This window comes from Carcharhinus amblyrhynchos, chromosome 24, assembly GCF_965287045.1.
Source record: "Carcharhinus amblyrhynchos chromosome 24, sCarAmb.v2.hapA, whole genome shotgun sequence".
Lineage (NCBI taxonomy): Eukaryota > Metazoa > Chordata > Chondrichthyes > Carcharhiniformes > Carcharhinidae > Carcharhinus > Carcharhinus amblyrhynchos.
In genome coordinates, this window is record NC_137347.1 from 151,922 (window position 1) to 179,628 (window position 27,707).

At 46.2% G+C, this 27,707-nt stretch overlaps 1 protein-coding gene across 1 annotated transcript in view; it reads right to left on the reverse strand.

The window, feature by feature from the left end:
• Nucleotides 1-2,777: 2,777 nt before the first annotated feature.
• The window catches only part of LOC145357820 (granulocyte colony-stimulating factor receptor-like), a 105,696-nt gene continuing 80,766 nt past the window's right edge, over nucleotides 2,778-27,707 (reverse strand). Inside the window, exons 14-16 of the mRNA XM_080211342.1 lie at nucleotides 16,848-16,944; nucleotides 8,481-8,562; nucleotides 2,778-4,980 (exon numbers count right to left, since the gene is read on the reverse strand). Of these exons, the coding sequence (XP_080067468.1) occupies nucleotides 4,480-4,980; nucleotides 8,481-8,562; nucleotides 16,848-16,944 (680 nt within the window). The 3' untranslated portion in view covers nucleotides 2,778-4,479. The remainder of the gene's footprint in view (nucleotides 4,981-8,480; nucleotides 8,563-16,847; nucleotides 16,945-27,707) is intronic.

A 27,707-nucleotide genomic window follows, 5' to 3' on the forward strand; every position in this document is an offset into this window, starting at 1 on the left:
CAGTTATCACATGAAGGTACAGGCTGTGCTTTCCATCAGCTCATTAAATTTAAATTTGACCAGAACAAGTTGAGCAATTTCAAATACAAGTTATGTTCAGCAAAATGTAGTTTCCATGATCTTTCTGCTGTTTTAAAAACATTTGTGTTGGAAGTTTCACTGACTGCATCCAATTGGGAGTATTTCAGACATTGCTTAGATTGAAGCTGTGTGTTTTGAGACAATAGGCAGCTGCCAAAGCTTTGGCATTTATATTTTTCCATTTACTATCTGTTGCGCTGCAATATATAACCAATATAGTGGTGCCGTATAGTAATTTTCATATATTTTAAATCAAATTCCTTACAATTGGTTCACTGGAACCAAACTAAAGGAAGCTCAAAATCATCCAGGACAAAACAGTCCACTTGATCTGAGTCCACCATCATCATTTATTCACTTCACCAGCAACGCATAGTGGCAATGGTGTTCACCATTTACCTTCCAAACCCATCAAGAAGGACAGCCAGCAGATTCATGAGGATGTATCAACTGCATTTGAACTCAAACCACAAGCCATCTTGATTTGTAATAGTGACAATATTCCTTCATTGACACTGATTCACAACACTGTTGCACTGTGGCTGTCCCAACAGCAGATGGGCTCACCTTCTCCGGGGCAATGATGGGTGGATGGCCTTATAGTGATGAAAAAATAAAATTTAAAAAATGGTTTTATTACAAAATCTTACCATTTTGTTAAAACAGAATCACAGAGCAGAAGATGCTTTTTGGCCCATTGACACATGAAACCTGTCCACCTAACCCAGCATTTGGCCCAAAGCCTTGAAACAGACACTGTGACCACGTTGTCATGGAACTTGGCAGCTCCCCATCGGGGAATCGAACCCGCTTGACAGGCGAGGATACTAACTACAGTAAGAAGGAAATTGCTTTTTAAACATGATTTTATGCATGGTAATATGTAAATCAATGGAATTGAGTAAGAACAAAAAAACTCTTCTGAAAATGAGCAGGGTTTTGTGTGTAATTAACTTCCAATTCTGACCAATCAGATTCATCTCGCTCATTCTGACCAATCAGATCCATCTTGCTCATTCTGACCAATCAGATCCATCTTGCTCATTCTGACCAATCAGATCCATCTCGCTCATTTTGACCAATCAGATCCATCTCGCTCATTCTGACCAATCAGATCCATCTCGCTCATTCTGACCAATCAGGTCCAGCTCACTCATTTTGACCAATCAGGTCCATCTCGCTCATTCTGACCAATCAGATCCATCTCGCTCATTCTGACCAATCAGGTCCAGCTCACTCATTCTGACCAATCAGATCCATCTCGCTTATTCTGACCAATCAGATCCATCTCGCTCATTCTGACCAATCAGATCCATCTCGCTCATTCTGACCAATCAGGTCCAGCTCACTCATTTTGACCAATCAGATCCATCTCGCTCATTCTGACCAATCAGATCCATCTCACTCATTCTGACCAATCAGATCCATCTCGCTTATTCTGACCAATCAGATCCATCTTGCTCATTCTGACCAATCAGATCCATCTTGCTTATTCTGACCAATCAGATCCATTTTGCTCATTCTGACCAATCAGATCCATCTTGCTTATTCTGACCAATCAGATCCAGCTTGCTTATTCTGACCAATCAGATCCATCTCGCTCATTCTGACCAATCAGAGCCATCTCGCTCATTCTGACCAATCAGATCCACCTTGCTCATTCTGACCAATCAGATCCATCTCGCTCATTCTGACCAATCAGATCCACCTTGCTCATTCTGACCAATCAGATCCATCTCGCTCATTCTGACCAATCAGATTCATCTCATTCATTCTGACCAATCAGATCCATCTCGCTCATTCTGACCAATCAGATCCATCTCGCTCATTCTGACCAATCAGATTCATCTCATTCATTCTGACCAATCAGATCCATCTCGCTCATTCTGACCAATCAGATCCACCTTGGTAGGAATAATGGTAGGAAGGACTATTACTTACGTGGCGAAAAACTGCAGCAGGCGACGGTGCAGAGGGACCTCGGGGTCCTTGTGCATGAGTCGCAAAAACCCAGCTTGCAAGTGCAGCAGGTGGTCAGGAAGGCGAATGGGATGCTGGCCTTCATAGCGAGGGGGATTGAATATAAAAGTAGGGGGGTCTTGCTGCAACTGTACGGGCACTGGTGAGGCCGCAGCTGGAGTACTGTGTGCAGTTTTGGTCGCCGCACTTACGCAAGGATATTTTGGCCTTGGAGGGAGTGCAGAGGAGGTTCACTAGGCTGATACCGGAGATGAGGGGGTTGAGCTATGAGGAGAGGCTCAATAAACTAGGCTTGTACTCGTTAGAGTTTAGAAGGCTGAGGGGAGATCTCACTGAGACATATAAGATGATGAATGGGATGGATAGGATAGAGGTGGAGAGACTCTTCCCGCTCAGAAAGGACAGTAGGACTAGGGGGCACAGCCTCAAGATAAAGGGGGGGGCGGTTTAGAACAGAGTTGAGGAGGAACTTCTTCACTCAAAGGGTGGTGAATCTCTGGAATTCTCTGCCCGTCGAAGTGGTGGAGGCTGCCTCACTGAATATTTTTAAGACGCGGGTTGATGGGTTTTTGATAAGCGAGGAGATTAAGGGTTATGGGGAGAGGGCGGGAATGTGGAACTGAGCCACGACAGATCAACCATGATCTTATTGAATGGCGGGGCAGGCTCGAAGGGCTAGATGGCCTACTCCTGCTCCTATTTCTTATGTTCTTATCTCGCTCATTCTGACCAATCAGATCCATCTCGCTCATTCTGACCAATCAGATCCATCTCGCTCATTCTGACCAATCAGATCCATCTCGCTCATTCTGACCAATGTGCCAATTGGCAAAAATCGCACCCCCTGGTGCCAAAGTTTATGAAAGAGAAGAAAATAATTCGTCACTCATTTCTGGCTGCAGGTTTTGTTGCAAAGCTGTAACACAATTCTATTCATGAAGCTTCACTCTAAACTTCACAAATGGGCTGGCACAAAAGCTACCAAGATTCCAGAGTGAGAGTGACTCACAAACTGTGCAGTTTGAAGTGCTGACACATTGAACTGTTTAAAGGTAGGGAAATTATTGGAGAAGATTCCTAGTGACAGGTTTTGCTCACATTTGGAAAAATATAGACTTATTTGCGAAAGGCAGCATGGCTTTGTGCAGGGAAATTTATCTCAGGGGGAATGTCTTTTTCAATGGGAGAATGAATCTAGGCCGGGTGAAACCCTTAATGGAAAAATAGCTGTCTTTAATGGGGAGATGGTTTGGGTACATGAAATCATAATGGGCTCATTAAATATCAAAATACCGCCACAACATGAAGCAGAAAATGTGTGTACATGACAGATATCAAGTTGAGACTATAAATGAGAGTCAGGCTGGGGTTCGGGGTCATTCAGTTTCTGTGCTGACCACAATGCCCTTTACAAAGGGGTCCCAATCTGTGTGCAGCCAGCCTTATTGGCTCTATCAGATTCCACCACACCAAAGGAAACTCCCCAATGGTTTTTATTATTACTCAGTGGCTCTGAAGATTTGGAGAGGAAACTTATTTGTGGAACTGAAGGTGTAAAAGGCAACTTTCAGTATGAGCCTGAGAAAACGTGGCAAAATTCCACACCGGGGCAAATTTTTCCAGATTCCACCAGCCATGGGAATGGGAGCAGGTGAGGAGTGGACCATAGAAAGCCCTGTTGACCTGACGTGGAATTTTCCAGGGTGAGTGCGGCCAGAATATCCCGCCCATGGTGTTTCATTCAGAGGAGTATAAAGTGATATACTTCGATAAGAAGAGAGAGGAAATACAATGCAAAACAAAGGGTACAATTCTAAAGGGGAGCTGAGCAGAGGGAACTGGGCTTACATAAATCAGTGTAAGTTTAGCGACTTGAGTTGGCATTTTGTGCCTAATTCTGGGGGCCAATCTTTAGGAAGATATTCACCAGGATGCTAATGTTTGGGAATGGTTCCAAGGATGGAAGATTTCAGTAACATGAACAGATTGACAAATATGAAGATGTTTTCTTTTGAGAGGGGGAATCCTGACAACTTTTGACAGATGATGTGAGGTTTGGACAGGGTCGATTGGGAGAAATTGTTCCCGTAGGTGGTAAGATCGAGAAGCAGAGGGCACAGATTTCATGTGACTGGCAAGAAAAGCAGAAACAACATGATGATTAACTTCTCTTGTACAGCGAGTGGTTGAGATCTAGAATGTTCTGCCTGGGAGTGTAGAGGAGGCAGAGTCAACCATGGCTTTCCAATACAAATTGGACAACTGTACAAAGAGAAAAAAATTGGAAGCTACAGTATGGCCAGACTCAACAAGGTGTTTTTACAGACAGTCACAGGACATGACGGGCTGAATGTCCTCATGCTGAACTAGATTTGTGGTGTCTTTGTAGCATCAGTGAATCACCAATGATGTAGCCCTTTAATCACATTTGTGTTCAGATACTAATCCCCATAAAAGTGGGAAGGTTTTCCATATTTCCTCCTCTCCACCGAGTATATCTGACAATGAAACATCTTGAGCCAGTTCACCATCAGTGGCAGCAGACACTGTAAACCAACAGTTCTCATGTGGTTTGGCATTTGGAGTTAATTCATGCAAAAGAGTTTGACAGCAATCTGACCTGAGAAAGAGTGCAGACGCAACTTTCTGGTCTTTAGAGTGCAGCACAGTGGCATACTGATCCAGCCCAGAAAGATTGTGGTACGTTGTGTAAACACCAGAAGTATGGCCCTCTGACAGAAGCTGCAGAGCCTCTCCACTGCTGGGGCTCTTGCTATTGCTGTTAACGCAAACAGCCTTTGCATCATCTATCAACTGGTTTGACTTTACTGCAAAATCACTGTTCTGTCTCATGTCATCCTTAAGAAAAGTGAAAGAAGAGACGATGCTGTCCGGAGTTCCTTCTGAGCGATACCAATCCTTAATAAAACAAACATGTCCAATTACATTACTTTTAATTAACATACTATAATTAGATAAATTCTAAATCAACTACATCCACTTATCTGCATAATTAATTTCTATCCCAAATATTAAATCAAATACTCACCTTTACAAATGGAATGATGAATGCTTTCAGTTTGGAATTTCAGCCAAAATTCAATCCTAATCTGAACCCTATTTCCAACTCTAATAGTAAATGGAACTCTCAGGCTAGTTTCTAATTGCTGAGAGTATTGATAGGCAGAGGGATCTGGGTGTACAGGTACACAGGTCACTGAAAGTGGCAATACAGGTGGAGAAGGTCGTCAAGAAGGCATACGGCATGCTTGCCTTCATTGGCTGGGGTATTGAGTTTAAAAATTGGCAAGTCATGTTGCAGCTTTATACAGCCTTAGGCCGCACTTGGAATATAGTGTTCAATTCTGGTCGCCACACTACCAGAAGGATGTGGAGGTTTTGGAGAGGGCACAGAAAAGATTTACCAGGATGTTGCCTGGTATGGAGGGCATTAGCTATGAGGAGAGGTTGGAGAAACTTGGTTTGTTCTCACTGGAACGACAGAGGTTGAGGCGTGACATGATAGAAGTCTACGAGATTACAAGAGGCATGGACAGAGTGGACAGTCAGAAGCTTTTTCCCAGGGTGGAAGCGGGGGGTATAGGTGTCAGGTGTGAGGGACAAAGTTTAAATGAGATACAAGACATATTTTTTACACAGAGGATGGCGGGTGCCTGGAACTCGTTGCTGGGGGAGCGAATGCGGTAGTGACTTTTAAGGGCATCTTGACAAATACATGAATCAGTTGGGAATAGAAGGAGGTGGTCCCTGGAAGTGCAGGGGGTTTTAGTTAAGTCAGATAGCATGGTCGGTGCAGGCTCAGAGGGCCGAGGGGCCTGTTCCTGTGCTGTAATTTTCTTTGTTCTTTGTTCTTAATCCTTTGGAGAGCAAGCCCCCACCTCTATTCATAACTTAAATGTTCCATCTCAGGCACCATCCTGTTGAACCTCCTCTGCACCCCCTCCAGTGCGATCGCATCCTTCCAATACTGTGGCGACCAGAACTCCAACAGTACTCTCATTGTGGCCTCACCAAAGTTCTATACAACTCAACATGACTTCCCTGCTTTTGTAATCTATGCCTCAATTGATAAATCCCATTTGCATTTTTCAACACCCTACTAACACGCCCTTCCACCTTCAGAGATCTGTGGACAAACACACCAAAGTTTCTTTGTTCCACAGAATCTCCTAGTGTCACTTCGTTCTTTGAATAGTCAATTGTCAATTTATTCCTTCCAAAGTGTATCACCTCACACTTCCCAGGGTTAAATTCCACCTGCCACTTATCTGCCCATTTGACTATTCCGTCTATATCTTCCTGTAGCCCAGGACCCTCCGCCTCACTGTTAACCACCCGGAAATCTTTGTGTCAACTGCAAACCTATTAATCCAACCCCCCCACATAGTCACCAATGTCCTTTATATAAATGACAAATAATAATGGACCCAACGCAGATCCGTGCTGTATGCTGCTGGATACTGTGGGGGGTTGCGGGGGGGGTAGCAATTCTCCCTTCGCGACCCACAAATTTTCTGGCGTGTCATGTTGAGAGGTGTGCGTGCCAGCCAGTTCGTGAGATTTGTGCATGTGTTCCTGACACACACGAGTCTCCGAGAGCTGCGAACAGTTGCAGTCATGGCCGTGCTGGAAACCAGTGGAAAGAGATTTAAATCTGTTTCTAATAGAACATAGAACACTACAGCGCAAACAGGCCCTTCAGCCCACAAGTTGCGCTGATCATATCTATACCTACCAGGCCTATCTATAACTCTCAATCCCATTAAATCCTATGTACTCATCCAGAAGTCTCTTAAAAGACCCCAGCGAGTTCACCTCTACCACCACCAACGGCAGCCGATTCCACTCACTCACCATCCTCTGAGTGAAAAACTTACCCCTAACATCTCCTCTGTACCTGCTCCCCAGCACCTTAAACCTGTGTCCTCTCGTAGTGACCATTTCAACCCGGGGAAATAGCCTCTGAGAATCCACCCTATCTATTCCTCTCAACATTTTATAAACCTCTATCAGGTCACCTCTCATCCTTCGTCTCTCCAGGGAAAAGAGTCCCAGCTCCCTCAACCTAACTTCATAAGGCATGCCTCCCAATCCAGGCAACATCCTTGTAAATCTCCTCTGCACCCTCTCAATAGCTTCCACATCCTTCTTGGATGAGGTGACCAGAACTGCGCACAGTATTTTAATGTATTTTAAATGTGATTATCGGGTCTGGCACAGAACTTGGTGGGTCCAAAAGCATCTCCCATCCTGCCAGGAGTATTTCACTCCAGCAGGGTTTAGATTAGCTCCCTATGTTTGGGTCACTAGTGTGAGACCCCGCTGGAGTTGTGGGGGGCACAATTGGGCCCCCTGGGGGTCAGATGGAGTGGGCATGGGCCTCCTGGGCATGGGCACCATGGCACTACCCAAGGTGCAAAGTGCCCATGACCAGGGGGCACATTGGCATTGCCCATTGTGCACTGGCCAGTGCCAAGAGGGTGGGGTTTATTGTGGGCTGATCTAGGTGGCAATTGGTGGCGGTGGGAGGTTCCACTGCTACTCTGCATGGAAATCAGTCTGGTCTGGAGGGAGGCCAGCGATCAGGCAGGCTGCTGAATGTGGCCGTCTGTTGGGGGGTCTGCCTCCCGTTAAGGGGGCCTGCCGCCGGGGTGGTGGGGAGGCAGTCTGCCCAGGTGAGGGGGGGAATTGCCACTGTTGGATGTGGGGGCTGAGCATCAGGGTGCTCCAGGAGGGGTGGGGTAGGAACTGTCACGTGGGCTGTGGTGGGAGCTAGAGAGGCAGCACTGTGGTGGTCCCAGGCTGGCCAGTGATTGAGCTGGCCAGCAAACGGGAAGACTGACAGACTGGGGCCACTGCGTACACGCAGAGTTCTGGAGCTGTCAGCTTCTGGCATGAATAGCACCCCCGCTTCTTGTCCCGGTTTTAATGATATTCACAATTGTGGCCTCTGCATTGCACAAAGTGGGGAGATTTGGGTTTGAAGTTGCACTGAAAGAACAGTCGTGATCTAGACTAGTTTTCTTGCAATTCAGCACTTTTGGGAGAATCGTCCCCTGGCTTCCAGTTACTAAAGCTGTCATCATCGTCTCCTACAACTGAGCCAATTTTGAATTCAGTTTATCAAATTACCCTCTTGTATCCCATGTATCCCACATTCACCCAAATTTGCTTGCCCTCTACTGAAATCTTCCTTCAGGTGAAGTTGCTGTCTGCTAATAATCTTATTAATAATTACTGATGCACTTCGCTCAACTGAAACTTTTAATTTAATTAGAAGGCAGGAAATGGATTGGGGAATAATGGTGAGGCTTTGAAAGGATTAGCTGTAATGAGGGTAATGGACAGATATCTTTTGATATCCCTTGATATTAGTTTCTGTGGATGGAGGCATTTACCTGCAGTAGGTTCCCTGGGCTCCAGCTGGCAAGGGTGCTGTTTGCAGGGTTTGGTATCTTGGACCACAGGTGTCCATTTATCCTGTGGATTACATCAATATATTCATGTCAGTCTTTCAAATGCAGTGACTACAACACAGACATCAAAATAAGTCACACTTCCTGATTGAACATTGGGATATAGGAAACAACAGCAACTTTCTGTTTGAGGTCATTCAAACTCCTCAGTCACAAGTTGAGACCATAACAAAGTCACCTGACCAGAGTCAGAGAGGTTTACAGCATGGAAACAGACCCCTCAGTCCAACTTGTCCATGCTGCCTTTTTTTTAACCACTAAGCTAGTCCCAATTGACCACTTTAGGCCCATAGCCCTCTATACCCATCTTGTCCATATAACTGTCAAAATGGTTTTTAAAAGACAAAATTGTACTAACCTCTTTTACTACTTCTAGCAGTTTGTTCCAGACACTCACCACTGTGTGAAAAAATTGGCCTTCTGGACACTGTTGCATCTCTTCCTTCTCACCTTAATCCTACACCCTCTAGTTTTAGAGTCCCCTACCTTTGGGAATTTGCCAATTTTATCCCAGCAATAAAACAGAGGCAGCCTTCTGAGTCAGTGATATTATCACCAGAGTTTTCATTGAAGAATCATCCAAATACATGAATAGGGCGGGAATGGAAGGACAGGGACTCTGTAAGTTTTAGTTTAGGCAGGCATCATGATTAGCACAGGCTGAAGGGCTGTTCATGTCCTGTTCTGTTCTTTGTTTTTTTATTCTTTGAGGTTGCAATTTGCTCTCTGGGTTATCTTCAGAGTGGCAGCTGTAATTTGTAAAATGCCACGGGATTGGGGCCTGAATTTATATTAGTGTGGATGATTTGGACAAAGGGACTGACTGTAACCAAATCTTCTGGCAACGCAATGAAAAGTAATAAAGCAAGTTGTGAGGAGGATAAAAAGGGCAGAACTTTCTAGCCACGCTCGCCACATAACCAGAAAATCCCACCCGAGGTCAACAGACCGTTGCATGATCTTCACCGCCCACCCCCCACAACCCGCTGTCACCCATGGTGAGCAAGGCAGGAAATCCACCCCAAGTGCACAAAGCAGTTATGTCACTAATACCCAGTCCCAGTCTCACTGCAGGATTGATGAGGACATAAGAGTGCAAGACAAGTTCCATCAACACTTTCTCTGCTGCATCCTTCAGATTCAATAGGGGCCAGCTCTGCATTTACTCAGGCAAAACTCCTGATAGGCTGGACACTGTGTGTGAATGTCCAAAGAGCATCTCCTCCTGCGTGTTTTTTTTAGCTCTCAAATTTTTCAGAGAATAACAGACCAAATACTTCAAAGACTCTGAAGCTCTGTTGGAAGTGAAGCAGCAGTTGGAGAAATTTGGTTTGTTCTCACTGGAACGACAGAGGTTGAGGGGAGACCTGATAGAAGTCTTCAAGATTAAAAGAGGCATGGACAGAGTGGATAGTCAGAAGCTTTTTCCCAGGGTGGAAGAGTCAATTACTCGGGGGCACAGGTTTAGGGTGCACGGGGTAAGGTTTAAAGGAGATGTACGAGGCAGATTTGTTTTACACAAAGGATGGTGGGAGCCTGGAACTTGTTGGTGGGGGAGGGAGTGGAAGTGGATCTTGACAAATACATGAATACGATGGGAATAGAGGGATATGGTCCCTGGAAGGGTAGAGGTTTTAGTTAAGTTGGGCAGCATGGTTGGTGCAGGCTTGGAGGGCCGAAGGGCCTGTTCCTGTGCTGTAATTTTCTTTGTTCTTTGTTCATCCGGTTCTGGGGTTAGGGCCTGGGTGGGATTGTGGTCGGTCTAGACTTGATGGGCTGAATGGCCTCTTTATGCACTGTAGGGATTCTATGATTCTGTGAAAACAGACTGAGTGGTATAATATAATTACAATCTGATAACCAGCACCAAAATGAGAGCCCAGATTTTCTGTGCCCTTCCAGGCAAGTCCCAAGAGGGGATTTATTATTGTCACATCTATTAGTATACAGTGAAAAGTATTGTTTATTGCGTGCTATACAGACAAAGCATGTTAGAATGTAACTGGTGACAACTTTGTATTGGATCTAATGTGACCAATGGGAACAAATGTATGGGTCAGCTGACCCAATAAACCATGGAACCAATTACAGAGCAATGTAATAGTCAGCTGACTAGCTGATTCACTATAAATAAGAAACTATGGAGAATTATAGGTAGCTTGGAGTGGCACAGTGTGAGGTCCCAAGTGTGGAGTAATGATGTTTCTTTATTAAATCCTTTCTTTGATTTATAAGTTGGAGTAAGTTTTGTTGTATTTTCATTAGCTGCATTTTGAAGAGTTCCTTCTGAAGAAACAAAGCATATCATTCATATAGAAGGAAATGAGAGAGTGCAGAATGTAGTGTTACAGTCATAGCTAGGGTGTAGAAAAAGATCAACTTACTACAAGATAGGTTCAAAAATCTGATAGCAGCAGGGAAGAAGCTGATTTTGAGTTGGTTGGTACATGACCTCAGACTTTTGTATCATTCTCCCGATAGAAGAGGGTGAGAGAGATTATGTCTGGGGTCCATGGGGTCCTTAATTATATCATATTTGTTTCTCAACTCTGTTGAAATGCATTCTGTCCTTATCCTCTCAGTAATACTGAAACTGTTGCTTAGTCAGTACTACATCCCACTATTGCCAGTGTTATAACATGGTTATTTCTCTGTATAGCTCAACCTTAATCACACTGTATGCCTCCAAGTATATCATCCCTCTAACAGATTTCCACGCCAATAATGTGAACCCTCATCTCTATCCCTCCTGAAAATCTTGTAACTAGGAATGTTGACTTGCCATTGCTGTTTTTCTTTCAGCCATGTTTCAGTGTCTTTGTCCTATTCATGTGACATGTTGTACTGAATGAAACTCATCTTGCCAATGTAGATCAGTTGACTGAAACTGGAAGTGGATACACTTTTTTCTGGAGCAGTTGTGGCATCGATGCGTGTTGTGATACTGGAGTTGGATTCGCCGTCAGGAGTCACAATGATTAGGGCAAGATTAGGGCCAGTTAAGGACAGTAGGAGAGGCACTAAAATGAATATTTTTCATCAGTATTCACACAGGAAAAAGTCAATGTAGTCGAGGAGAATACTGAGATACAGGCTTTTGGGCTAGACAAGATTATGGTTCACAAGGAGGAGGTGTTAGCAATTCTAGAAAGTGTGAAAATAGATAAGTCCCCTGGGCCGGATGGGATTTATCCTAGGATTCTCTGGAAGGCTAGGGAAGAGACTGCAGAGCCTTTGGCTTTGATCTTTATGTTATCATTGTCTACAGGTATAGTGCCGGAAGACTGGAGGCTGGCAAATGTTGTCCCCTTGTTCAAGAAGGGGAGTAGAGACCATCCTGGGAATTATAGACCAGTGAGCCTTACTTCTGTTGTCAGCAAAGTTTTGGAAAGAATTATAAGGGATAGGATTTATCATCATCTAGAGAGAAATAATTTGATTAGAGATAGTCAACACGGTTTTGTGAAGGGTAGGTCGTGCCTCACAAACCTTATTGAGTTTTTTGAGAAGGTGACCAAAGAGGTGGATAAGGGTAAGGCAGTTGATGTGGTGTATATGGATTTTAGCAAAGCGTTTGATAAGGTTCCCCACGATAGGCTGCTACAGAAAATACGGATGCATGGGATTGAGGGTGATTTAGCAGTTTGTATCAGGAATTGGTTAGCTTCAAGAAGACAGAGGGTGGTGGTTGATGGGAAATGTTCAATCTGGAGTTCAGTTACAAGTGGTGTACCTCAAGGATCTGTTTTGGGGCCACTGCTGTTTGTCATTTTTTATAAATGACTGGATAAGGGAGTAGAAGGATGGATTAGTAAATTTGTGGATGACACCAAAGTTGGAGGAGTTGTGGACAGTGCGGGAGGATGTTACAGTTTGCAGAGGGACATAGATAAGCTGCAGAGCTGGGCTGAGAGGCGGCAGATGGAGTTTAATACGGAAAAGTGTGAGGTGATTCACTTTGGAAGGAGTAACAGGAGTACAGAATATAGGGCTAATGGAAGGGCTCTTGGTTGTGTGGATGAGCAGAGAGACCTCGGGGTACATGTGCATAGCTCCCTGAAAGTTGGCACCCAGGTTGATAAGGTTGTTAAGAAGGCGTACGGTGTGTTAGCTTTTATTGGTAGAGGGATTGAGTTTCGGAGCTGTGAGGTCATGTTGCAACTGTACAAAACTCTGGTGCGGCCGCACTTAGAGTATTGTGTACAGTTCTGGTCGCCGCATTATAGGAAAGATGTGGAAGATTGGAAACGGTGCACAGGAGATTTACCAGGATGTTGCCTGGTATGGTGGGAAGGTCTGATGAGGAAAGGCCTAGGGACCTGAGGCTGTTTTCATTAAAGGTAAGAAGGTTAACAGGTGACTTAATTGAGGCATACAAGATGATCAGAGGGTTAGATAGGGTGGACAGTGAGAGCCTTTTTCCTCGGATGGTGATGGCTAACACGAGGGGACATAGCTTTAAATTAAGGGGTGATAAATATAGAACAGATGTCAGAAGTAGGTTCTTTACTCAGAGGGTAGTAAGGGCGTGGAATGCCCTGCCTGCAACAGTTGTGGACTCACCAACTTTAAGGTCATTCAAATGGTCAGTGGATAGGCATATGGATAATATTGGAATAGTTTCAGTTAGAAGGTCATTAGATTGGTTCCACTGGCCAGTGCAACATCGAGGGCTGAAGGGCCTGTACTGCGCTGGAATGTTCTACGTTCACCTCGTTCAGAAACTTGATAGTCTATCCAAAGGTGTGAATGATCTGCTTATGACATTACAGCTTCTGCTACAGAACAGAAGTCAAGCTGCCCTGATCAGCGCCTATACCCCCACAATGAACAACCCGGACGAGATGAAAGACAAATTCTACAAAGAACTAGGCCCCCTACTATCAGCAGTCAGCAGTACCAACAAGCTGGTCTTGCTTGGAGATTTCAATGCAAGAGTAGGGTGTGACTCTGCAATCTGGCAGGGAGTCATTGGGAGGCATGGAGTGGGCAAGTGTAACAGTAACGGCCTACTCTTAATGAAGACCTGTGCAGCACACGGCCTCCTCATCACCGACACAACCTCCCGTCTGCCTACCCGTAACAAGACCTCCTGGATGCACCCCCGCTCTAAGCATTGGCATCTTATCGACTATGTCAGTGTCAGGAGAAAAGACAGGCAGGATGTCAGAGTGACCAAGGCCATGTGTGGTGCTGACTGCTGGACAGATCACAGGCTCATTGTCTCCAAAATGAGGCTCCGCATCAGAGTCCTGCTAAATGGTCTGGTCACTCATCTGGAGCTGGGCCTGCTTCCAGAGTCACAGTGTGGCTTCCGCAAAGGTCGTGGGACTACTGACATGATTTTTGCTGCGCGCCAACTTCAGGAGAAGTGTCAGGAGCAGAATCGCGAGCTCTACACAACCTTTGTTGACCTCGTGAAAGCCTTTGACACTGTCAGCCGACAAGGCCTGTGGAGGATCGTGTCAAAGTTCGGCTGCCCCCCCAAATTCATTCAGATGGTACGCCAGTTCCATGATGGCCAGAGTACTGGATGGCGGAGAATCCTCTGAGACATTCCCAGTCACCAATGGCGTCAGACAGGGCTGTGTGCTCGCACCCACACTGTTCAGCATGACGTTTACTGCCATACTGAATGATGCCTTCCAGGACAGTGTTGCTGGATTCAGCCTCAAGTACAGTGTGGGTGGAAGCTCTTCAACCTGAGAATTCAAGCTATTACCAAAGTGAAGGAGACTGTTCTGAGAGATTTCCTCTTTGCCGATGACTGCCCCCTGTACACTGGCTCAGAGCCAGAGATGCAAATCTGTACGGAACAATTTTCCACGGCTTGTGACAACTTTGGACTCGCCATCAACATTAAAAAGACCAAAGTCATGCACCAGCCTGCTCCTCATGCACCGTACACAGAACCCATAATCACAATCAAAGGGCAGAAACTACAGGCAGTGGACCAGTTCACTTATCTTGGCAGCACCCTCTCCCAAGCAGTGACTATTGATATAGAAGTTAACTGCAGAATAGCAAAGGCAAGTTCTGCTTTCGGTAGACTGCGCTCCACTGTATGGGAACATCGAGGAATCAGCCCAGCAACAAAACTGAAGGTCTACAGCGCCGCGGTACTCACTACCCTCCTGTATGCCTGTGAAACGTGGACTGTGTATCCAAGGCACGCAAGACAGCTCAATCATTTCCACATGACTTGTCTTCACAGAATATTACACATCCGATGGCAAGACGAAGTACCAGACACTGAAGTTCTCTCTAGAGCAAGTCTACCATCAGTCCACACACTGCTGATGAGAGCGCAGACCCGGTGGGCAGGTCATGTCATCCATATGTCAGACGAGCGCATTCCCAAGCAGCTCCTTTTTGGGGAACTCTCTGCTGGAAGACGCTCGTATGGAGGGCAGAAGAAAGGTTACAAAGACAGACTCAAGGCCTCCCTGAAGTCCCTTGACATTGACACAACCACCTGGGAAACACTGACACAAAACCGCCCTGCCTGGCACTGCCTCATCCACAAAGGCTGTCAAGCTCACGAAGCAAGGTGCATTGCTGAAGCACAACTTAAGCACGAGCTGCGCAAGTCCAGAGCCACCAGCGCAACAACTACAGCGTCTACACAAGCCTGTCCAATATGTGCCAGCACATTCCATGCCTGAATTGGCCCTGATCAGTCATCTTCGGACACACAGCATCCAGCCTCAAAATGACTCATGGCGTCGAGGTCCTCGAACTAAACATTTTCTGCCCTTGTGTCCCTTTGCTTTCTACACTTGTTTACTAATTTCCTGCCTTCAATTTTCATCTTTGAACCATTTTGAACGAATGCGAAGCTGACCAGTTAGTTCAAACTCTTTGCTTCTGTCCCAACAAACCTGCCCAAGCTTCCGGCTCGGGTCACCGTCTGTGTGGAGTTTGCACATTCTCCTCGTGTCTGCGTGGGTTTCCTCCGGGTGCTGTGGTTTCCTCCCACAGTCCAAAGATGTGCGGGTCAGGTTGATTGGCCGTGCTAAGCTAATATTGATTCCCATCCTGATTAGGTGCAATCCATCTGTCTTGCATAGGTCCCTCATGCCCAAGAAAATGTTCCAGCAGCCCATGAAACCAAAACTCTTTTGCAACATCTGTTCAACCCTCACCTATCTATTCCATATAGACGGGCGGCACGGTAGCACAGTGGTTAGCGCTGCTGCTTCACAGCTCCAGGGACCTGGGTTTGATTCCCGGCTCGGGTCACTGTCTGTGTGGAGGTTGCACATTCTCCTCGTGTCTGCGTGGGTTTCCTCCGGGTACTCCGGTTTCCTCCCACAGTCCAAAGATGCGCGGGTTAGGTTGATTGGCCATGCTAAGAAATTGCCCCTCAGTGTCCAGGGATGTGTAGGTTAGAGGGATTAGTGGGTATAATATGTAGGGATATGGGGGTAGGGCCTGGGTGGGATTGTGTTTGGTGCAGATTTAGTGAGCCAAAGGGCCTCTTTCTTCTCTGTACGGTTCTATGATTCATACCCCCTCATTTGATATTTCCTGTGTTCCATACTCACTAGTGCATAGAATTGGGACCCTTTAAAGTCCTCCTTGTTAATTTATTCCCAACTCCCTAAAACTTTCATGTAAAACTGTTCTCTTCTTTTTCTCCATGTTATTGGAATGAAAATAGATCATAGCCTTTGGTGGCAGAACATCTTGACAGGAAAGAGTGAACAGTCAGTGTGTAGACTGCCAAATTGACAAGAGGAGGGAGATGTGTAAGCACAAAGAAAATTACAGCACAGGAACAGGCCTTTTGGCTTTCCAAGCCTGCACCGACCATACTGCCTGACTGAACTAAAAACCCCCTACCCTTCCAGGGACATTCTCCCTCTCTTCCCATCCTATTCTTGTACTTGTCAAGATGCCCCTTAAAAGTCACTACTGTAACCGCTTCCACTACCTCCCCCCGCAACAAGTTTGAGGCACCCACCATTCTGCTTTGTACATTTCCTAAAGAACAAAGAAAATTAGAGCACAGAAACAGGCCCATTGTTGCCAAAAAGGGGCATCAGGAAAGTCGCCTTTGGGATTGTTAAAATGAGGCATGTACGTGTCTAAAAAATGGATAAAATCGCTTGAATTGTCAACCCATTGGAGCGATCATAAAGATAAAATAAAGCTGCTGTAGTCCAGATGACCATAAGTGGTGGACACTGCTATCGACGACGTGTAGTTTCCTTTTTTACATTCACTATGTTACAGAAATCCTATTGAACATTATTGGTACTTATCGCAGGGAATTGAGACCCTTACATTCTTCGACGAAGAAAATACATCAAAAGCAGACTGGATGGCAATGAGAGGAGAAGCGGGGAGAGCCACTTCAGGATGGCCAGTGTGTTCCCATCATCTGTATGAAAAAACAAAGATAATTACTGAAGTGAAATCTGTCAAGTACCTTCAGAGAGAAACTCATGACTCTGTCTCTCATCCTGGAACTTTACCTTTCACTCAGGTGGACAGGTTATCTGTCTGTGAGGGACTGACTCTGGCCCCCACCATTTCTGCATTGGGATGGATGGGTTCAAGTTTTAAATCACATTTCTGTTGTTCATGGATGCAACATCTTACAGCTGATCTGATTTTGCATCGTCCAAAACAAGGCTTCTGGATTTAAGAGCAGGTGAATGAAACTCTAAAGTTAGCAGAACTATTTGGAGAATCATCAAATCCCTACAGTGCTGAAGGAAGCCATTCGGCCCAGCGGGTCTGCACTGAATTTTGTCCAGGCCAACCATGCAAACCTATGTACCTACCCTGCTAATCCCCCTAACCTTAGTATCCTGGGACAATTTAGCATGGCCAATCAAACTAATATATTTGGAGAGGCAAAGTACCTCTTCTATAGGCCCAGGGAAACCTTGGGAGAGGTTAGATGCCTTCTCTGAGCAGGAAGCTCCCCTTCAGGATTGTTAAAACGTGGTACGTATGTGTGTAAAAAGTAGATAAAATCACTTGAATTGGAACTATCATAAAGGTAAGGAAAAGCCACTGTAGTCCAGATGACCATAGGCTTCTCTCCCCTTTTGAAGGGGGGAGCTGACTGATAGTGATTTAACCTAAGAATCACCATGCCTCAGGCAAAGGGCAAGGTTGAGAAACCGGGGCCTTCATGAATAACCTCAGCCGGTATGGGAATTGCCTGCATCACAAACAAGCCATCCAGCCAACTGAGCTAAAATGTCACTGGTACCGTCAAAGACTCAAGTCATCAATGAATTTAAATCTTTTAAAGCCTTTTAAAGACTACAAACTCTGCTCAGTTCTGTTCGCCTCATTACAGGAAGGATGTGGAAGCTATAGAAAGGGTGCAGAGGAGATTTACAAGGATGTTGCCTGGATTGGGTGGCATGCCTTATGAGGATAGGTTGAGAGAGCTTGGTCTTTTCTCCTTGGAGAGACGAAGGATGACAGGTGACCTGATAGAGGTGTATAAGATGTTGAGAGGTATTGATCAAGTGGATTCCCCAGGCTGAAATGGCTGCCACAAGAGGACACAGGTTTAAGGTGCTGGGGAGTAGGTTTAGAGGAGATGTCAGGGGTAAGTTTTTCACTCAGAGGGTGATGGGTGAGTGGGATCAGCTGCCGGCGGTGGTGGTGGAGGCGGATTCGATAGGGTCTTTTAAGAGACTTCTGGGTGAGTACATGGGACTTGGTAAGATAGAGGGTTATAGGTAAGCCGAGTGGGTAGGGACATGTTTGGTGCAACTTGTGGGCCAAAGGGCCTGTTTGTGCTGTAGTTTTTCTACGTTCTAAATATTTTTATACATATAAAAGAGCAAGAGGATTGACCCACTCAAGGACAGGGGAGGGAATCTATGTGTGGAGCCAGAGGAAGTGAGTGCGCGTTAAATGAGTATTTAGCATCAGTATTCACCGAAGAGAAGAACTTGGTGAATGATGAGTCTAGGAAAGGATGTGTAGCTAGTTTGAGTCATGTTGAGATCAAAAAAGGAAGTGGTATTGGGATTCCTGAGAAACCCTAGAATACTGAGAGAAGCAAGGGAGGAAATTGCTGGGGCCTTGAGAGAAATCTTTGTATCCTCACTAGTTTTAGGGGAGGTCCCAGAGGATTGGGGAATAGCCAATGTGCCTTTGTTTAAGAAGGATAGCAAGAATAATCCAAGTAATTACAAACCGGTGAACCTTACATCAGTGTAGGGAAATTATTGGAGAGAACTCTTCGAGACAGGATTTAGTCCCAGTTGGCAATAAATGGATGTATTAGCAAGAGGCAATGTGGTTTTGTGAAGGGGAAGCAATGTCTCACTAACTTGACTGAGTTTTTTGAGAAGGTGTCCTCAAGAAGGTTGAGAACAGCACAGAAATTAAAGAGAGCGCATTAAGTAGCAAAGGCAGTGTCAATAATCCTAGTAGCCAACAGATCAGGCAAAAGCAAGACAGAGAACAAGGGAAGTCCAGAATAAACTGCATTTAGTTCAATGCAAAATGCCTGACCGGCAAGACAGTTGAACTCGGGGCATGGATGAGTACGTGGAACTGGGATATTATAGCAATTACTGAAATACCTAGTAATTTGCCCACAAGAGAAGTAAGGCTCACTGGTCTATAGTTACCAACGTTGTCTCTACTCCCCTTCTTGAACAAGGAGACAACATTTGCTATCCTCCAGTCTTCTGGCACTATTCCTGTAGACAAAGATGACATAAAGATCAAAGCCAAAAGCTCTGCAATCTCTTCCCTAGTAATTGGTTTCTCAACCCTGGGAAAAGGCTTCTGACTTTCCACCCTGTCCATGCCTCTCATAATCTTGTAGACTTATATCAGGTCTCCCCTCAACTCCCTTGTTCCAGAGAGAACGAACCAAGTTTCTCCAATCTGTCCTCATAGCTAATGCCATCCACATCAGGCAATATCCTGGTAAATCTTTTCTGTACTCTCTCCAAAGCCCCAACATCCTTCTGGTAGTGCGGTGACCAGAATTGAACACTATATTCCAAGTGTGGTCTAAGGTTCTATAAAGCTGCAACATGACTTGCCAATTTTTAAACTCAATACCAAGGCCGATGAAGGCAAGCATGCCGTATGCCTTCCTGACTACCTTCTCTTTACCCAGGTTCTTTACCCAGAGGGTGGTGAGGGATTGGAATGCCCTGCCTGCTGCAGTTGTAAATGCGCCTAGTTTGGGGGCGTTTAAGAGATCCATGGATAGGTTTATGGACGAAAAGGGATTGGTTTAGGTTAGTGGGTCATTGTTTTTTAACTGGTCGGCGCAACATCGTGGGCCGAAGGGCCTGTTCTGCGCTGTAATGTTCTATGTTCTCCACCTGCATTGCCACTTTCAGTGACCTGTGTACCTGTACACCCAGATCCTTTTGCCTATCAATACTCTGAAGGGTTCTGCCACTTACTGTATATTTCCTATCTTTATTAGACCTTCCAAAATGTATTATCTCACATTTGTTCTCATTCAGTATGTGGATGGCCCGACTAGAGACGGGTCAAAATTTTTGTTAGAAAGAAGGTGGCTAAGAGGGGACCTCATTGAAACATATAAGATGATTAGAGGTTTAGATAGGGTGGACAGTGATAGCCTTTTTCCTCGGATGGAGAAAGCTAGCACGAGGGGGCATAGCTTTAAATTAAGGGGTGGTAGTTATAGGACGGATGTCAGGGGTAGGTTCTTTACCCAGAGGGTGGTGAGGGATTGGAATGCCCTGCCTGCTGCAGTTGTAAATGCGCCTAGTTTGGGGGCATTTAAGAGATCCGTGGATAGGTTTATGGATGGAAAGGGTTTGGTTTAGGTTAGAGGGTCATTGCTTTTTAACTGGTCGGCGCAACATCGTGGGCCGAAGGGCCTGTTCTGTGCTGTAATGTTCTATGTTCTATAAAATGTGACCTCCTCTTGAGAAATAAGGAAGGGCAGGTGACAGAAGTGTTAGTGAGGGATCAGTTTGGGACCAGTGACCATAATTCTATTAGTTTCAAGATAGCTGTGGAGAATGATTGATTGATTGATAGGTCTGGCCCAAAATTTAAAATTCTAAATTGGGGCAAGGCCAATTTTGATGGTATCAGGCAAGAATGTTCAAATGTTAATTGGAGGAGTCTGTGGGAAGGCAAAGGGATGTCTGGTAAGTGGGAGGCTTTCACCCACCAGGGTTCAGGGTAAGCACATTCCTCTTGGAGTGAAGGGCAAGGTTGGTAGAAGTAGAGAACCCCTTGATGACTCGGGATATTGAGGTCTTGGTCAAGAAGAAAAAGGAGCCACGTGACACGCATAGGCAGTTGGGATCAAGTGAATCCCTTGAAGAGTATAGGGGGTGTAGGAGCAGAGTTAGGTGAGAAATCAGGAGGGCAAAATGGGGACAGAAGATCCACAAGAGATGGATGAGATCCTAAATGAATATTTCTCATCAGTATTTAGGGAACTTAGGGAAATAAAAAGTGATGTCTTGAGGAATTTACATATAACAGAGAAGAAGGTGCTGGAAGTCTTAAAGTGCATCAAGGTTGATAAATCCCAGGGACCTGATGAAGTGTATCCCAGGGCATTATGGCAGGCTAGGGAGGAAATTGTGTGTCCCCTAGCCGAGATATTTGAATCATTGATAGTCACAGGTGAAGTGCCTGAAGATTGGAGGATGACAAATATCGTGCCTTTGTTTAAAAAAGGGTAAAAAAGGGAGTTTGCGCATTCTCCCCGCGCTTGCGTGGGTTTTCTCCGGGTGCTCCGGTTTCCTCCCACACCCCAAAGATGTGCTATTAGGCTGATTGGTGGTAATAAATTGTCCCTAAATTAGTTTCCCTCAATGTGGAATGCCATAAACATAGATAAGGGTCATGGGTGGAGGGGGGACTGGTAATGTTAAAATGGCAGCGCGGGCTCGTTGGGCCGAAGGGCCTGTTCCCCGGGCTGTTTTTGTTCTTTGTTCTGTGGGTGTTGGGCAGAGTTACAGAACAGAGGTCTAGGGATACAGGTTCATAGCTCCTTGAAAGTGGAGTCAGAGGTGGACAGAGTGGTGAAGAAGGCATTCAGCATGCTTGGTTTCATTGGTCAGAACATTGAACACAGGAGTTGGGACGTCTTGTTGAAGTTGTACAAGACATTGGTAAAGCCACACTTGGAATACTGTGTGCAATTCTGGTCACCCTATTATAGAAAGGATATTATTAAACTAGAAAGAGTGCAGAAAAGATTTACTAGGATGCTACCAGGACTTGATGGATTGAGTTATAAGGAGAGGCTGGATAGACTGGGACTTTCTTTTCTCTGCAGCGTAGCAGGCTTGGGGTGATTTTATAGACGTCTACAAAATAATGCGGGACATAGGTCAACTAGATCGGCAATATCTTTTCCCAAAGGTAAGGGAGTCTAAAATTAGAGAGATTAGGTTTAAGGTGAGGGGAGAGATATAAAAGGGTCCAAATGGGCAATTTTTTCATAGAGGGTGGTGAGTGTGTGGAACAAGCTGCCAGAGGCAGTAGTTGAGGCAGGTACAATTTTGTCTTTTAAAAAGCATTTGGACAGTTACATGGGTAAAATGGGTATAGAGGGATATGGGCCAAATGCGGAAAATTGGGGCTAGCTTTAAAAAAAGGGTGGCATGGACAAGTTTGGCCAAAGGGCCTGTTTGCATGCTGTAAACCTCTGGCTAAATGACAAAGGTGATTGAGGGTAGGGCATGAAGTCTACATGGACTTCAGTAAGGTCATTGACAAGGTCCCTCATGGCAGACTGGTGCAGAAGGTGAAGTCGCATGGGATCAGAGGTGAGCTGATAAGGTGGATACAAAACTGGCTCGGTCAAAGAAGACAGAGGGTAGCAGTGGAAGGGTGTGTTTCTGAATGGAGGACTGTGACAAGTGGTGTTCCTCAGGGACCTTTGCTGCTTGTAATATATATAAATGATTTGGAGAAAATGTAACTGGTTTGATGCAGATGGCACAAAGGTTACTGGATTTGCAGATAGCAATCAGGATATAGATTGGTTGGTGACTTGGACAGAGAGATGGCAGATGGAGTTTAATCCAGATAAATGGAAGGTTTAACACAGATAGGAAATATACAGTAAATGGCAGAACCCTTGGCTGGTTGGCTGGTCTCACCCCACCCCCTCCCGACACAGACATGTCGCTGGTTCCCCCCTCCCCAAACAGATGTGTCACTGGTTCCCACCCCCTCTCTACACTGACATGTCACTGGTTCCCCCCTCCCCCCGTACATTGATTTGTCACTGGTTCCCCTCCCTTCTCTCTAATTGACGTGTTGCTGGTTCCCCACCCCATGCCCCATGGGATCCGGAAAACGCGAATATCCAATTCCTCCATCCATACTGACCTCACTGCCGCCCTGCAAAGAACTTGCATTGTGCTGACATTTGCCAGCTCCAGCCTTGCCTCTCTTGTTTGCGACCTTAAGTATTGAACCCCACCCCCCTGCCTGCATACCCCCCCCCCTCACCCCCCCACCCCCTTGCACACAGAGGTTATTGAATGGCAGGCAATCAGCACTCACAGGGGTACACGATACAACTGAAAGCATCCTTCAAAATTTCTCAAAAATTTGTGACCTCAACTGGCCAACTTATTGCAGCTGCAATCCTCCAATGAACATTCCTGATGCAGCTCGCCCACTGGGAGCACTCTGTACATTCTGGTCAGAACTCTGTATGCAGTTCCATTCAAATCATCACTTCAGAGAAATGGACTGCGGGGTGGGGGGGGGTGTTATGAGGTGGGTGATGGAGTGGGGGGGGTGTTATGGGGTGGGTGATGGAGTGGGGGGGGTGGGGTGGGTGGGGGGGTGTTATGGGGTGGGTGATGGAGTGGGGTGGGTGGGGGGGGGTTATGGGGTGGGTGATGGAGCAGAGGAGGTGGGGGGGTGTTATGGGGTGGGTGGTGGAGTGGAGAGGGTGGGGCAGGTGGGGGGTGTTATGGGGTGGGTGATGGAGCGGAGGGGGTGGGGCAGGTGGGGGGTGTTATGGGGTGGGTGGTGGAGTGGGTGGGGTGGGGTGGGTGGGGGTGTTATGGGGTGGGTGATGGAGCGGAGGGGGTGGGGTGGGTGTTATGGGGTGGGAGGTGGAGTGGGAGGGGTGGGGTGGGTGGGGGTGTTATGGGGTGGGTGATGGAGCGGAGGGGGTGGGGTGGGTGTTATAGAACATAGAACATAGAACATAGAACATTACAGCGCAGAACAGGCCCTTCGGCCCACGATGTTGCGCCGACCAGTTACAAAAACAATGACCCACTAGCCTATACCAATCCCTTTTCGTCCATAAACCTATCCAGAGATCTCTTAAACGCCCCCAAACTAGACGCATTTACAACTGCAGCAGGCAGGGCATTCCAATCCCTCACCACCCGCTGGGTAAAGAACCTACCCCTGACATCCGTCCTGTGGCTACCCCCCCTTAATTTAAAGCCATGCCCCCTCGTGCTAGCTTTCTCCATCCGAGGAAAAAGGCTATCACTATCCACCCTATCTAAACCTCTAATCATCTTATATGTTTCAATAAGATCCCCTCTTAGCCGCCTTCTTTCCAACGAAAACAACCCTAGATCCCTCAGTCTCTCCTCATAGGACCTCCCCACCATACCAGGCAACATCCTAGTAAACCTCCTCTGCACCCTCTCCAACGCCTCCACATCCTTCTTGTAATGCGGGGACCAGAACTGCACACAGTACTCCAAGTGCGGCCGCACTAGAGTAGTGTACAGTTGCAACATTACACTGCGACTCCTAAATTCAATCCCCCTACCAATAAACGCCAAGACACCGTACGCCTTCTTGACAACCTTATCTACTTGATTCCCAACTTTCAGGGATCTATGTACACACACACCTAGATCCCTCTGTTCATCCACACTATTCAAAGTCCTCCCGTTAGCCCTATACTCGACACATCTGTTGCTCCTACCAAAGTGAATTACCTCACACTTCTCCGCATTAAATTCCATCCGCCACCTCTCGGCCCAGCTCTGCAACCTATCTAAGTCTCCCTGCAGACTATGACACCCTTCCTCACAATCTACCACACCTCCAACTTTGGTGTCATCAGCAAATTTACTAATCCACCCAACTATACCCTCATCCAGATCATTAATAAAAATTACAAACAACAGTGGCCCCAAAACAGATCCCTGAGGCACACCACTCGTAACTGCACTCCATGATGAATATTTACCATCCACCACCACCCTCTGTCTCCTATCTGATAGCCAATTCCTGATCCAACTTCCTAGATTACCCACAATCCCATACATCTGCATTTTCTGCAGAAGCCTACCATGGTGAACCTTATCGAACGCCTTACTAAAATCCATGTATACCACGTCAACTGCCTTACCCCCATCCACCTCTTTGGTCACCTTCTCAAAAAACTCAATAAGGTTAGTAAGGCACGACCTACCCGCTACAAAACCATGCTGACTATTTCTAATCAATTCATTACACTCCAAATAACTATAAATCCTATCCCTAATAATTTTTTCTAAAACCTTGCCCACAACAGAAGTAAGACTCACCGGTCTATAATTCCCGGCAAAGTCTCTGTTCCCCTTCTTAAACAATGGGACAACATTCGCTATCCTCCAATCCTCCGGGACTACACCAGAGACCAATGACGACCTGAAGATCTGAGCCAGAGGCTCTGCAATCACCTCTCTAGTCTCCCAGAGAATCCTAGGGTAGATCCCATCCGGACCAGGGGACTTATCTATTTTCAGCCCCTCAAGAATTTCCAGCACATCCTCTTTATCAACCGTAATACTGTCTATTTTACACCCCTGCAACCCAATGTCCTCCTCAGCTATATTCATGTCCCCCTGCGTGAACACCGAAGAGAAATATTGGTTCAATACTTCTCCAATCTCCTCCGGTTCCACACACAACTTCCCCCTGCTGTCTGTAACTGGCCCTAATCTTGCCCTGACCAACCTTCTGTTCTTGACATACCTATAGAACGCCTTAGGATTCTCCTTAATCCTATCAGCCAAAGTCTTCTCATGTCCTCTTTTAGCCCTTCTCAACTCACTCTTCAACTCCCTCCTAGCCAATCTAAAGCTTTCTAGTGCACTATCTGAGCCCTCCAATCTCATCCGAACATAAGCCTCCTTTTTCTTTTTAACCATCGACTCAACTCTTTTAGTGCACCACGGTTCCCTAGATCTACCAAATCCACCATGCCTGACAGGGACATACCTATCAAGGACTCGCAGTAGCTGCTCCTTGAAAAAACTCCACATTTCAGACGTTCCCAGTCCTTGTAATCCCCTAATCCAATCCATGCTTCCTAATTCACTCCTGATAGCCTCATAATCGCCCTTACCCCAGCTAAAATTGCTGACCCGAGGTTCATGCCTATCTCTTCCCATCACTAAGGTGAACGTAACCGAATTGTGGTCACTATCACCAAAATGCACACCAACTTCCAAGTCTAGCACCTGGTCTGGCTCATTTCCCAGCACCAAATCCAATATAGCCTCACCTCTAGTTGGCCTGTCTACATACTGAGACAAAAAACCTTCCTGCACGCTTTGTACAAACACTGACCCCTCTAGCGAGCTAGAACTATAGCAACTCCAATCAATATTCGTAAAGTTAAAGTCCCCCATAACAATTACCCTATTACTTTCACTCCTAACCAGGATTGTCTCCGCAATCCTTTCCTCAACCTCTCTAGAACTTTTAGGAGGTCTATAAAAGACTCCCAACAGGGTGACCTCTCCTCTCCTATTTCTAATCTCCGCCCATACTACCTCAACTGACAAGTCCTCATCAAACTTTCTCTCCGACACTGTGATACAGTCCTTGACTAGCAATGCTACCCCACCCCCCCTTCTACCTTCTTCTCTACTCCGACTAAAGCATTTGTACCCCGGAACCTGCAACATCCATTCCTGACCCTGCTCTATCCATGTCTCAGAAATGGCCACAACATCAAAGTCCCAGGTACTGATCCACGCTGCAAGTTCATCCACTTTATTGCGAATACTCCTCGCATTAAAGTACACGCATTTCAAACCCTGCTCCGCCCCACCCCCACTATGCCGTGCCTTGCATTCCCCAACTATGCCCCCCTCACTTTCACCCCCTTTCCTCACTATCCCTCCCCCCCTCCGAATCAGTTTAAACCTTCCTGCATCGCTTTTGCAAATTTACCCCCCAGGATATTGATTCCCCTCTGGTTCAGGTGTAGACCATCCCTCTTATAGAGGTCCCACCTTCCCCAGAATGAGCCCCAATTGCTCAAGTACCTGAACCCCTCCCTCCTGCACCATCCCCTCAGCCACGAGTTCAAACTTTCCCTCTCCCTATTCCTCTCTAAACTATCCCGTGGCACAGGCAAGAGTCCAGATATAACTACTCTTTCTGACTTCGCCTTTAGTTTCCACCCCAACTCCATAAATCTTTGCTTAATATCCCCTTCCCTTAATCTCCCTATGTCATGTGTCCCCACATGAACTATAACTTGGGGTTGATCTCCCTCTCCCCTAAGAGTCCTGAATACTCTGTCCGATACATCCTGGACCCCAGCCCCTGGTAGGCAACACACCAGCCCAGAGTCCCTACCCTTACCTCCAACTCTCCTATCCGTCCCCATAACTGTGGAGTCCCCAATCACGAGGCCCAATCTCTTACCCCTAACCACCTGAGGCTTGCCAATAGGCTCACCCCCAGAGACCTGCTCCCTTTGGCTATCCCCAGTTGATTTCTCCTCAACTGTAGCCTCCAGGACCGAGAACCTATTTTGGAGGGGAACAGCCCCAGGGGATTGTCCCCCCAACTGCTTTTTGCCCCTCTTCCTGGCAGTGACCCAAGACTTATTCCTAGGAGTGACTATCTCCTTATAACTCCTTTCTATGTCCGCCTCCACTTCCCGAATTATACGGAGCTCCTCTAATTCCCCTTCCAGCTCCTTTACACGCTCCTCCAGAAACTGCAATCTAACACACTTCCCACAAGTAAAATCACCTGAAACACTGTGGGAGTCCCTCACTACATACATCCCACAGGAGATGGGGTGGGTGGTGGAGTGGGAGGGGTGGGGTGGGTGGGGGGGTGTTATGTGGTGGCAAGATGGATACAAAACTGGCTTGGTCAAAGAAGACAGAGTAGAAGTGGAAGGGTTAGGGTTTTTCTGAATGGAGG